This window comes from Scatophagus argus, chromosome 10, assembly GCF_020382885.2.
Source record: "Scatophagus argus isolate fScaArg1 chromosome 10, fScaArg1.pri, whole genome shotgun sequence".
NCBI classification, from domain to species: domain Eukaryota; kingdom Metazoa; phylum Chordata; class Actinopteri; family Scatophagidae; genus Scatophagus; species Scatophagus argus.
The window spans coordinates 427,051-439,202 of record NC_058502.1 but is presented as its reverse complement, the minus strand read 5'-3'; the positions used below and the strand labels follow the sequence as shown (position 1 = coordinate 439,202).

The window sequence follows — 12,152 nt, the reverse complement described above, 5'->3', positions numbered from 1 at the left end:
CCTGACGTCAGGTCCCGAGCGTCATGCAATTCGACGGGTATTTCCGGGTTTCAGAATAAAACGCCTCCAGTGAGAAGAAGGAAAACTTTTGCTCGCGGGGTCCTCGTGGGGTTCGTGTTTTTTCTGAGCTCAGGTGAGTCGAAGTGCGCAGAGGCTCTTCCTGCTGCTGCAGCCAACTGTCACGTGGTATTTAATGTACTAAAAACTGCGCCTCGAGTTCCGTTTCTCTCGCTGATGAAGTTTAAACTGTGTCTGAGTGTAGGGTCCGTCTGTCTGTCTGACCCCGCCTGAAGCTCCCGCACGTGAAGCCTTCAGAAGGCCCAGACCAGCAGGTAAAGGCTCCTTCTGAACTGTTTCTGAAAGCTCCTTCTGAAAGTCCAGTATTAGTCTGCAGCTCTCTTCCATTAGAGCTGCTGGTTCCACTGGTTCTACTGGTTTCACTGTGAGACTCCAGCACCTGTGCCGTGTTTGTTCCATTTTGTAGATTTAAACCAAATAAATCCCAAACATGGAGGGTCACTTCCTACAAAAACCAGTCATTCAGAAACATTTAGTCAGTTAAAGTCATGAGCTGCTGTCACTGGAAAATGAGTCATGTGACCACTGGTGGAGCATTTTACTGCAGTACTGTACTCATGCAAACGACCTGCAGGTACAAGTCCAATGCAGCATACTGATTGGTTCAAACTGTGTTCCAGCAGGATGTCGACCACATCTCAGAAGCACCGGGACTTCGTCGGCGAGCCGATGGGAGACAAGCCAGTGACGGCTCTGTCTGGGATCGGAGACATCCTGGGGAAGAAGCTGGAGCAACAAGGCTTCGACAAGGTGGACGAAACACGCCTTTCAAACTGCTCCTCCGCAGCGCCCCCTTCAGGCTGCAGCGACCCGTCACTGTCCAAACAAACTCCTGAATGTAAACCAGCAATGAAAATCTGCAGCGACGACTGAACGTTTACAATCGTAGCGTTAAAATCGAAATCTTTTAGCAAAGCGTCAATGTCAGCACAGATTTAAAACAAATCTGTTATTCAGTAAACACCGTGTGAAGACCAGCGGAGGGAGAAATGATTGGTTTGACTGTCGATTGATCCGTCGAACATCTTTTCAGTTTCGCTCACCTGAATTAAATCAGTCGAATGTACACATTTTAAACTATTGAGACGTGTTGTTCACAGAGTCACGTTTCTGTTTTCAGGCCTACGTGGTGCTCGGTCAGTTCCTGCTCCTGAAGAAAGACACCGAGATGTTCACCGAGTGGCTCAAAGACGCCTGTGGTGCCAACTCCCGTCAGGCGGGGTCCTGCGCTCAGTGTCTGAGGGAGTGGTGCGACGCCTTCCTCTGAGACCCCGCCCCTCGCATAGGCCCCACCCCCTGTGCAGACTCCACCCCTCATACAGACCCCGCCCCTCGTACAGGCCCCACCCCCTGTGCAGACCCCACCTGTTATATAGACCCCACCCCTCGTACAGGCCCCGCCCCCCGTGCAGACCCCACCTGTTATATAGACCCCGCCCCCTCCCGTTCTTCCACAGCTCGCTCACTGCCTGCCTTTGAAGCTATCAGAGCTATTGTCTGCTGGGCTTAAAGTGACTCTGCTGCCGCTGCCGTGAAACGGCTTCAGGTGGCCGACAGGCGTTTGTTCACCTGTTTAATTAGCTTGTTTCATTGGGGAACGTTTACATGAATAAAACCTTTGTGTCCAAATTGTTTGTCGTCAGCTGCTTCCAACACTGCGATCTGTCTTAAAGGAGGTCCACGAGGGTATCCAGACCTTCTGATCTGTTTCGGCTTGCCCCTGCGGTTATTAAATCATTTTAGTTGTTGAAATTTGAATGTGGTCTCGACGTTCATCCTTAAATGAGTCGACTGCAGACTTCAAAGGACCGACAGTCTTTATTTTGACTGGCAGTTCAGAAACGTTCACTCAGACTACAAAGGCTGAAAGGAAATCTGTAGGGGTGTAAATGAGACCTGAAAGATGTTTTGGTCACACGTTTAGAACTGGATTTGGTTGAATCTGGAGTCTGACCAACTGGTTCTCTTCAGGAGGAAACAGATGCTCAGTGAAGGCAGGAGGGAACAGGTGAATGAATGACACCTGAGCCTTCACCTGGCTGCTCAGGAGCGACTCAGACGAGTCACTTACAAACATCTGCTGGTGTTTCTCTGGGTGCGTTTGAGGATTTTCCTCGACAGAAATCTCAAACAAACATTCAATATCAGTACAAATAGATTCTGTATAAAAAGTTTAAAGCCTTTTTAACAAAGTAGAAGAAAGCAATCAAGGATGTGAAGACTGGAGGCTTCACTGCTGTCGCTTTCTGAGGTCGAGTGTTTCTGTGAGGTCACTTTGTTCAGAAAAACAAACGCTACTCGTCCGTCAGAGCTCAAGTATGAAGCAAAGTGCGGCGTGGGAAGCTGGAGGACCAGCGGAGCGTCCGATTGGCCGGTCAGACATGACATCATACTGACAGGTCTGTGTGAAGGTCAGGGTTTGGGGTGTATGAGGTCTTCAGGAGGTCCAGGACCTCCTCAGAACATTCAGGATGTTTGTGTCATCAAGTTTTTCACAATAAAAGCTTCAGTGTCTCTTCAGGGACTCAATGTAGTGAAAAGTTGCTCCCAGAGCCCAACTGGTTTCCACCTGGTTGATGGTCCTGGCCAGCTGCAACACACAGAGGGGACAGAACAGACCCCGATTAGACACCTGACCCGTTCCAGACTGTGGCTCAGGCTGTGGCGGTCCTCACCTTCAGCTGTTTGTGTGGCGGGAATCCGAGCTCCTGCAACAGGACGGAGATGTAGACCAGGTCCAGACAGAAGAACGGACTCTGCAGGGGACTGACAGACAGACTGCTGCAAACTGGAACGACACCACAGACATCAGCAGGAAGCAGGAAGTCATCATATCATCACCATATGACTGGACAGATAAACCAACATGCTGCCCGACTGATTATATACGATGTATATATTGCTTTTACACATGTAAATACCTGTACTTTTAGATTTTAGATTTATATTTATCTTGTTTTGTTTATCATATTTTTATATCTTGCACTTTTCTTTCTTGGTCGGGAATACTGCAAGTGCAATGTCTGTACGAAAAACAATTTCCCTTTTGGGATCAATAAAGGAAATCTGATTCTGATTCATCACTCAGCCTTCCAATCACAGAGCTTTAAAAAGGTGAGGTGCAGTTCAGGTGTCCACAGCCGGATGGCGCCGTCTTACCTCTTTTAGCTGCGAGGATGTAATCTGACACCAGAATGGCCCCTCCCCTCTGCTCATCTGGAACCAGAAAGCAGGTCTCAGATCAGATCAGTGAGGGTGCGTCGGTCTGTGTGTCATGTAGCTTTAGTGAAGTGCTGTCTGATGTCCAGGTGAGTTCACCTGGACACCAGCATCCATGTCAACACCACCTGCTCATGAACTTACTTTCTACACTTATGACAAATGTGTCTGTAACACTACAGTACCCATGAGCATGTTGCCGTGGTTACTAAAGCGAGCCCATTCAACCTGCGCAGCTTTACGGTCCGTGTGTCGTTCGCTGATTTGATTTTCCTTTCAGAATCGACAGACGAGCTGATGATCCAGTTTTCAGCTCAGCCGTCACAGTCTGGTTTGGAGCCGCCATACAACTGTGTGTGCTTCACTGAGTGTGTGTGGTGTTTGAACAGACATCGCTGCTGTGCATGTTTACTGTACATTGTTCATTTAAACTGTGTATGCTGCTTCAACTGTCTAACACGATCAAAGTCATCTCTTTCTAACGGCGTCTGTACAAAACTGGAAGATCCTGCTTATCTCATCTGTCGTCACGTGGTTCACTTTCAGAGTGACGCGTTTGTTGCCTCAACATAGGCTCGGAAACAGGAGCTCTCGCTCTCCGTTTCCATCAGCATCGGCACTCTGGTTACGTCTGTCGAGACGGCAACACGCAGACCGACTTCACATAAACCAGAAAAAATGAAACATCAAAATCAAATTCTGCCCTGAGCCCAAATCTCAAATGTCCCATTTTAGATCAGAGCATAAAATCAAAGAGCTATCGAACTCAACGGGAGACTCTGAGGGACATGAGAGACGTGAGGACAGAGCGGCTGCCGGACGAGGAGCGTTCGCTTCCTACCGATGACTCCGAGGTCGACGGCTCGGTCGTAGTAGAAGGAGAAGGCGTAGAAGTCCACGTCTGCTGCTTCAGACGCCTTCAGCACCTTCCTGTACAGGAGCTTCTCCACTCTGCTCAGACACGCCTCGTACGCCGGCTCCCCTGAAACACACACAGCTGCAAGGTTCCTATGCGCTCCCGCTGCATGATGGGTAACTGACCCACACGGAGCTCACCTGCCTTCTGACCCCTCACAGTGTAGACAACATCAGCGTGCTCCCACCTGCCCGAGTACTCCGGAGCCAGGCAGGGGCTGACGAGCTCTGTGCTGCCCCCTACTGCTCTCACACACACACAAGCAAAGAGAATATTATTTGTACACGGTAGAAAGTAAAAGTACCTCAGATATGCAGTTCAGTTTATCATAGTGTCAGTAACAGACAGACAGACAGACAGACAGACAGACAGACAGCAGCTAAATCGCAGCAGCTGGCAGAAGGAATTCATCTCTCTGTGTGTTATGAACAGATTAGATGGTGGCTTATTCATCTGAGGGGGCCTGAGATGATAACCGACAAACAAGAAGAAGAGGGAAGGATAAAAGTACGCACGGGGCGAGGCGTCGACGCCTCCTAAGACGGCAAGTCGAGCCGACATCAGACCGAGACCCAGATAACTACAGACAGAACAGACGGATTCACAGATCAGAGACAGGAAATCAGTTACTGATCAATGAGTGAGTCGTATAGGCTGGAACTGAGTCACTGCAAAGAGTGGACTGAGCGTGTGTATACCTGTGAGTGTAGACCGTGTGTGTGTTGTTGAACACCTGGAAAGACCTGATGGAGTCGATGGGTGAGGTCTGGATGGTTTTCTGCACAGAGAAATACAAAATCATCAGAGCTGATATCAAGATGTCACTCAGCCGTCAGTCGGGACGTTTCAGCCCCTTTTTATAACATCAAATATCTAATTAAAACCAAACTGATCAGAAAAATGTACACGTGTGATAAGAACTACCTAACACAGCAGAAACCATCTTTATGAAAAATTTATTTACATTCGTCCTTTGAGTTTTCAGTCTGGCTCGTGTCCCATCTGCTAACATGGAGGGGGAGGGGCTTATGAGCTGCACTGCAGCCAGCAGAAGAAGAAAGAGGAGGAGGAAGAGATCTCTGCGGTGATCTCATGGGAGATCTCATGGAGTGAGCTGCTCTCCTCTCCTCCACACAGCCTGACCTACATCACAAACACACCCTCCACCTCCTCCACCTCCCCTCCTCATGGGAGGCTGTTTATTTGGGATTAGGCTGGCATTTACAGATTAAAGACTAAGATGGAGCCACCCTGGTAGTTTGACAGTCGCCTTCATTCTTCAGAGAGACACACAGACAGACAGACAGACACAGAGAGAGAGACAGAGGGAGAGATAGAGAGAGAGTGCATGTCGCTTATCCTCACCTCATCCTGAGGACTGAAGGTGATCTGAGTGGATCCGCCCCCCAAATCCAACATCCCCACTGTGGGTGACCCGGAACGATGAAGATCACCTGGAGGGAGACAGAGGGAGAGACACAGAGAGACAGAGACACAGAGAGACACAGAGGGAGAGAGAGACACAGAGAGACAGAGACACAGAGACAGAGACACAGAGAGACAGAGACACAGAGGGAGAGACACAGAGAGACAGAGACACAGAGAGACACAGAGACAGAGACACAGAGAGACACAGAGGGAGAGACACAGAGAGACAGAGACACAGAGAGACAGAGACACAGAGACACAGAGGGAGAGACAGAGAGTTGGGGGGAGAGGAAGAGGAAGATTAGGAAAAACAGAGAGAGATCTGCAGGATAATCCAATAACAGGTAATCACTATTTCTTGTTCACATTAATCTGGTTTTACATACACACACACACACACACACACACACACACTTCCTGCTCCCACAGTCACACAGGTGAGCGATGAGCAGCGAGCCAGGCAGGTTTGAGTTTGAGGACCCACCTGATGGGAGGCGGTCTGACGTGACGCTGTGTGTCATGTGTGTCACGTCTTCTTACTATGTTCATGTGTGTGTGTGTGTGTGTGTGTGTGTGTTGTTTTATACGTTGTGTTGTGTGTGTGGACCTCATGCAGAGCAGCTGATCCAAACAAACAGACTTCTCACCAGTGAGGAAGTTGATGGTGATCCAGGCTGAAATCCCTGAATGGAAACAAACACAACAGAATGAACACACACACACACACACACACTGTATACACACACACACACTGTATACACACACAGTGTGTGTGATGAACCTCACTGATGTCACACAGAGAAACTCAGGTGACGTTGAAAGCTTCTGAACGTTATTTGGGTTTACTGATTTGATTTCCTGACGCTGCGTCCACTTCCTGTGCACAGGGAGGTGTGGCGAGGAGGCGGCGTGTTGCGAGCTCTCTGAGGATGGACTTTAGAGTCCGTGGCAGAATATCTGCACTGAGCCGCATGCATTAGTGCCTTTTACCGGCGACCCCTGACCTGGTCCGCATGCAGGAGTGGGTGATTAAGGGGCCTGATAAAAACTGTATCATAGGAGCTTTACTGTAAAACTCTTACGCAGAGACGCTAAGAAGCAATTTTCAAACAAAACAAACAAGTAGGGAGAGAGACTCGGCTTTAGGTCGGGAAGCTAAACGCCGGCACTTAGCACCCTGCGCCCCCCCGCTAACCACTCACAGACCAGCATTAACAATAAGTCGCCTCCACTCAGCGCAGGCGGACGCTAATCTCAGAGAGGGATGAGCATCCCGGCCAAGATCGGCAAAATATCTGCGCGATAATAAGGCTGATGCAAGCCGGTTAGACTCCTGAAAGGACCGCCGAGGAGGAATCTGTCCATTAGTGCCTCGCTGACGGGAGGAAAGTGGACCAGGATAAGACGTTAATTCAGTAATCATCCAAAGACATTCATGGGCGAGCGGAGTAACGAGCTGATCCCACTCAGAGGGAAGGAGAAAACATTTCAGCCTCAGAAATACGCTGAGAGGGGGGAGATAATCGGCCTCCCTCCCTCCCCCTTCAAGATTAAGTGGGACATTATCCCACATGGCCATAATTGCTTGTATGAACTACTTTAAAAGGATTGGATTACGTGTGCGCGAACGTCGTGTCCATACAGAGCGAGCGTTTCAAACACACAACCTACATGTGAAGCCTTCATGATAGAAATCCAAGCACAGAGGCATTAGAGCAGCTCACGATGAGGCACACAAAGTTCACAGCCGGGACAAGACCGGGAGCCACGGGACCAGGAGGGCTGGGTGATGGCTCCAAACATCTGGCTCCACAGCTGGATCCAGCTGGACCAAGTCGCTCTGAAGTCTTCACCTGTCAAACATTCCTCCATGACGGAAAAGTGCTTCAGTGAACCAGCGCCATGAAGCAACTTCAAATCTGAAATCTTTTCTGCCTGCAGTCCGTGACGCAGCGAGGTTAAAAAAAGACCGGATGGCGAATAAACAGCACGCCACATTCAAGGGCCCACAAGGGTCACAACACGCATTTTGAGCTTTCTGGGTGTCATTCAATGCAGTCCACATTTTATGAGTTTTGGATTTGGAGGAAAGAATGAAGAATAAAAGTTTAGGAGACTTTTGAACGCCACCTTACGTCACCCCAACCTCCTTCCAGCACAGACCCCACACGATGTCACCTGATGTTGAATGGTGTCAAATGACACAGGAAACAACGGCGGCGAGGCCGTCACAGACCCGCGTCCTCCGCCCTCGTGATGTGAGCCTGAGCGGTCGGACAGACAGGACACACTGAGCGAGGCGCCGTTTGAACGCAGCACCTGATCTTACAGACAGTTAAGGTCAGAGAGTCCTCGGGTTTCCTCCTCAGACCACAGCAGTACGTTTACGGGACAAACGATGGTACCTCAGCTGCTGGCTGTTACAAGAGGGGGTCTGTCTCTGGTGTCATCTAACTTCTAATCCTCCATATTGTTTAAGCCTCCATATTGGCGGTTTGCGTTGGGGAAATCAGAGAGATTTTCTGTGCAGTGAAAAACAGGCAGGAGAAGCTTTTGAGGTGCTTAAACAGATGAAACGATGAGGAGATGCGGAGATTCTCCGTAATCTAATAAACGTAGAAAGAGATGAGGCTCCTGTTCAGCACGAGAGCTTACGAGAGCTCTCCACAGTCCACAGGAAGCCGGTAAGGGAGCGTTGGGCCGGTTGACGTGGTGCTTTAACGCTGATCCACTGAAAACAGCAAAGTGTTGACTTCTGGGTGGTTTCAGCTGAAAACAAGCTGACGGTTTACACACACATGAACAAAGCATCACACACATGACAGCCGCTTTAAAGACCTCCTACCTTCATCAGTGCCGTCCATGATGGACACGCTGTCGTCTCTGGAGAGGAATGGAGACTCCAGAAACAGCGCCCTCACCTGGACAAAAAGGAAAGAGCTCAGACTCGACGTCTACCCTCCGTCCAAACTGGACATCGTGAGCGTGTGTCTCACCCTGTCCAGCAGGTCTGTGGCCTTCTCTCCAGGCAGCAGGCGGAGGCCGGCGGTGGCCTTCAGGACCACAGGGGTGACGGACCACATGGACCGAGGGATGCTGGACTTTGCCAACTCCAGAAGCTCCGAGATTCCTGCAGTACACTGAACACGCGGAGGAGACAGAAAGGACGCGAAAAGAGGAGCCGTTAAACCTGGTGGTGCGCTGCTGTCCTCCACTCAGAGGAAGCTGATTGAAGCATCACTGGAACATTCACTTCTGTTTTCTGATGTGTGCTGTCCTTTAGCATCTGTACCTTCTCTGGATCATCAGCATATGCAGACAGTCCAGGTTTGATGGCCCTGAACGTCTCATGGGCCAGTTTGGGAGCCTCTGCAGAAACAGCACAAACACAAAACAGCATAAATCTTTGACTTAAAAGGACAATAAAGACAACAGTCTGTGTGTCCACGTGTCTGAAATGATTAAAGGCAATAAGATTCAGTGTTTTACAAGCACATTTAATTGAATTTTGCTTTATCTTTCTAACAGACTGACCCTGGACCTGTGCCTACATTTAAGCTGTCATTAAGCTCTTAATGACAATCCCAGTCTGTATAACTAACAGGTGCTGCCATTAGTCCGGTTAGCTCGGATGCTAACAAAGGAGCCAAAACAGCACTCAGCCTGCGTGATTTAGCTTAGCGGTTAAATGCGATAACGAAGGCATTTGGCCGAGCTGTGCAGGAAACTTTCTCTAAGCCTAATAAACCCAAAACCTCTAAAACGCACTAATGAGTTTGTGTCCATTTTGACTCTGGCAGCTCGGCAGCAGAGCAGGACTTACGGGCTGAAAGCTCCTCTCGTCTGCCGGGATTCACATCTGGTAATTAATGTTTGGGGCCAGCGTGTGGATTTTAAATACACTAAAAGCAATTCAGTGAGGCCTGCTGTTTAAACCTTTACCGTTTAATCTGAAAGGCTCCATATGAATCCATTTAGCATCGATTATAAAGGTTTAACTTCCAAATATCTGATCCAGCCTCCTGGATCTGAAATATGACTTCAGCTGATTTGTTCCACAGACGGGAGGTGAAAAGTGCATGCGCTAACTCGGTCCAGTGAAGTAACACTGAGCGAGCGTCCACAAAACATCAACACGCCCGTCTGATGTCTCTGTCAGCCCGGTTCTTTAACTGGAACCCAAGAACTGACCAGAGAGACCTTCAGTTCACAGAAGTACACTTTATTTAGGTCACAGCTAAAGTGTGGCAGCGCTGGGCTCGGAGTAACGGAGCTCTCGCAGGATCTCAGTCCGAAGGAGCCCGGACATCCGGTCGCAGTTCACATTTATCTTCTTGGTCTGGGTCGGCCCAGTACAGAGGTTGGACTCGCTCACAACCGAGGGTCATTGGCCAGCTAACTCTGAGGCGAACAGGCCAACCACCGTTCACGTGCACTTCCTGAAATGTGATGTCAAACGTGCGTGGATGTTGTTACTGAGGCGTGTATCTACTGTAACAGACCGAGAAAGGTTAGAGAGGATCTAGCGGGTGCATCCAAGGACACACAGTGGGTCACACGAGTTCAGTAAGACAATACAAATCTAAAGTGTACACAGTAAAGGCCAATTAGAACATCCCTCTGGACACTTAAAGTAATAATGTGGCGTGTTGTCCATCCACAGCCACCAGTCTGCAGCTCCACCGGCTGTTCCTGACTCTGAGCGTCAAACCGATTGTGGTATTGATCACAGAGTCTGACAGACGCCAAGCAGCCTTAACCGCGCAGTAGCTTAACAGAGACGCGTGGTCCTCAGCTTTAAGGTCCACGTGGCCCTGAACAGATCGCTGAAGCTGACAGCCTTCACTCCTGGGATAACAAACACGTAGTGTTCGCCCAGCTCGGCACAAACACAACTTCACATGTTGTCATGGACTCAGGAAACTGCTCTGTGGTTAACCGCCCAATAAAAACGATCACAGAAAAGACAAAGACCTATTGATTCAAGAAACGTCTTGGATGCCCCAACCTATCATTAAGCTGATCAATATTTGAATGGAGTTTGGTGTAGAGCTGTTTACTGCAGCTGGATGTAAACAGCTCCCATCTGACCTCTGTTCTCCATCTGGAAGCTGAAGATGTGGATTCTGGTCCCAGTGCTCCCAGCATCAAACATGATGCCGAACTGGAAGTCCCGTCCGGCAGCAGCAGACGAGGGCCTGCCGTCTCCGAGCTGGTCCGAGACGGGCCCGCGGTAGGGAGGAAGTCTGAAGGCTTCGGGGTTTGAGGTGCTGTAGTGATACTTGACAAACATCAGGTAGGCGAGCAGGCAGCCCACAGAGAGGAAGACTCCGGCTAGCTTTGGTCTCTTCATCTCGACTCATCCTGTGGGGATCTACAGCACAGAGTCTCATTACGGTCTGATCAGGACTCTCACAGACATTTCAGCCGTTTCATTACTAAAACTCAAAAGATCTCTGACTAAACAACAACTTCACAGTATTTCACTTCATTTAAAACCTTTCATCGGCTGTCTGGGCATAAAATCAAAAGATCTGTTTCACCAAATCACGATACCCGAACAGCTGACAAAAGTTTAAGCGAATCTCCTAAACTTCAGCCGTTTCTATGAAGAAGATTTCCAAAGATCGTTTCTGCTGGTCAGATGACATCAATTCAGTCACGAAGAAGTTTGTGAGCGAGACTGCGAAGCGGCTGAACATACGATCCGCGTTCCTGGTCTACAGGTCTGCTAAGTGTGAGGAACAGTGTCCGTGTCGCCCGTGAGCTAGCAATCAGATCAGCTGCACCGGGACCTGAACTCGAGCTGAGACAGGCTGTCCTGCTAACAGCTTAGCATGCAGGCTAAGTGCGTGAGGACGTACCGAACCGAACCCGCCAGAAGCTGCTCCGTCACTTGTTTTCTACTCTCTGATGCCAAACTCAACAGGGAACAACATGGCGCCCTGTGATGACGTCAGGGAGACCGGAAGTGGTAACGTGGCCGAAAACACGAGAGCACAAATGAATTTTATTTTATGGAAAGTAAATAAAATTTAAAGTTTAAAATGGAGCAAGAACGAAATAAAGAAAAAAAATCAAAAAACTAAATGAAACAAAACATCAGTCCAAGTTTTCTCTCTTCCAGTTTTTGAATTATTACATGGCATAGACAAAACCGTTTTTCAACTTTTGTATTTTTCTTTCCTGATTTATGAAATTTGAGAGTAAAATGAACATAATAAAGTAATGTGTTGTTTGCTTTATTCCTGCTCTCCTTGTGATGCACCCTGAGGAGCTCTCCTCTAGCGCCCCCTTCAGGACGAGCCTGACAGGTTTACGTCCGCTGCACTGATCAGTGCAGCCTTTAGGGGGCGCTGGCAGGACTGCAGACTCATCAATAACAATCAGAGCAGCACATTTTCCCTCCTGTGTGTGTGTGTGCGTGTGTGGCAGCAGCAGCTGCTGTGAAGTCACTGCCAATCATTACCTCATTAACCTGCAGCAGCAGCCAATCAGACGCTGCGGTGTG

At 49.0% G+C, this 12,152-nt stretch overlaps 2 protein-coding genes across 8 annotated transcripts; one reads left to right on the top strand and one right to left on the bottom strand.

Moving 5' to 3' along the window:
• The first annotated feature begins 53 nt into the window (after window positions 1–53).
• Window positions 54–1,707, top strand: LOC124065582 (barrier-to-autointegration factor-like). 2 transcript variants are annotated; one of them, XM_046401067.1, is made up of 4 exons: window positions 54–133; window positions 263–332; window positions 702–828; window positions 1,199–1,707. In XM_046401067.1, exons 3-4 carry the CDS (start codon window positions 703–705, stop codon window positions 1,343–1,345), a joined length of 273 nt encoding a protein of 90 aa, XP_046257023.1. In that variant the 5' UTR covers window positions 54–133; window positions 263–332; window position 702; the 3' UTR covers window positions 1,346–1,707. The 2 variants fall into 2 exon arrangements, with proteins under 2 accessions (XP_046257023.1, XP_046257024.1); XM_046401068.1 differs by having other exon boundaries at window positions 64–133; window positions 699–828.
• A 170-nt stretch (window positions 1,708–1,877) lies between these two features.
• Window positions 1,878–11,638, bottom strand: entpd6 (ectonucleoside triphosphate diphosphohydrolase 6). Of its 6 annotated transcripts, none has more exons than XM_046401060.1 (14): window positions 11,506–11,638; window positions 10,733–11,015; window positions 8,934–9,010; window positions 8,638–8,781; window positions 8,487–8,562; window positions 6,289–6,324; window positions 5,579–5,667; window positions 4,912–4,991; window positions 4,729–4,793; window positions 4,354–4,455; window positions 4,139–4,279; window positions 3,238–3,294; window positions 2,754–2,866; window positions 1,878–2,668 (listed from the first exon to the last, which is right to left on the bottom strand). In XM_046401060.1, exons 2-14 carry the CDS (start codon window positions 10,992–10,994, stop codon window positions 2,585–2,587), a joined length of 1,326 nt encoding a protein of 441 aa, XP_046257016.1. In that variant the 5' UTR covers window positions 10,995–11,015; window positions 11,506–11,638; the 3' UTR covers window positions 1,878–2,584. The 6 variants fall into 6 exon arrangements, with proteins under 6 accessions (XP_046257016.1, XP_046257019.1, XP_046257017.1 ...); XM_046401063.1 differs by lacking the exon at window positions 11,506–11,638 and adding an exon at window positions 9,584–10,080 and having other exon boundaries at window positions 10,733–10,868; XM_046401061.1 differs by lacking the exon at window positions 6,289–6,324.
• Between the last annotated feature and the right edge of the window lie 514 nt (window positions 11,639–12,152).

Coding starts and splice junctions, on each gene's coding strand:
- entpd6 (XM_046401060.1), bottom strand. CDS start 10,994: ATGAAGAGACCAAAGCTAGCCGGAGTCTTCCTCTCTGTGGGCTGCCTG. Junction 4,794..4,911: donor CACACGGTCTACACTCACAG/GTATACACACGC, acceptor TTCTGTCTGTAG/TTATCTGGGTCTCGGTCTGA. Junction 2,867..3,237: donor CATCCTCGCAGCTAAAAGAG/GTAAGACGGCGC, acceptor GTGTCGTTCCAG/TTTGCAGCAGTCTGTCTGTC.
- LOC124065582 (XM_046401067.1), top strand. CDS start 703: ATGTCGACCACATCTCAGAAGCACCGGGACTTCGTCGGCGAGCCGATG. Junction 829..1,198: donor AGCAACAAGGCTTCGACAAG/GTGGACGAAACA, acceptor TTCTGTTTTCAG/GCCTACGTGGTGCTCGGTCA.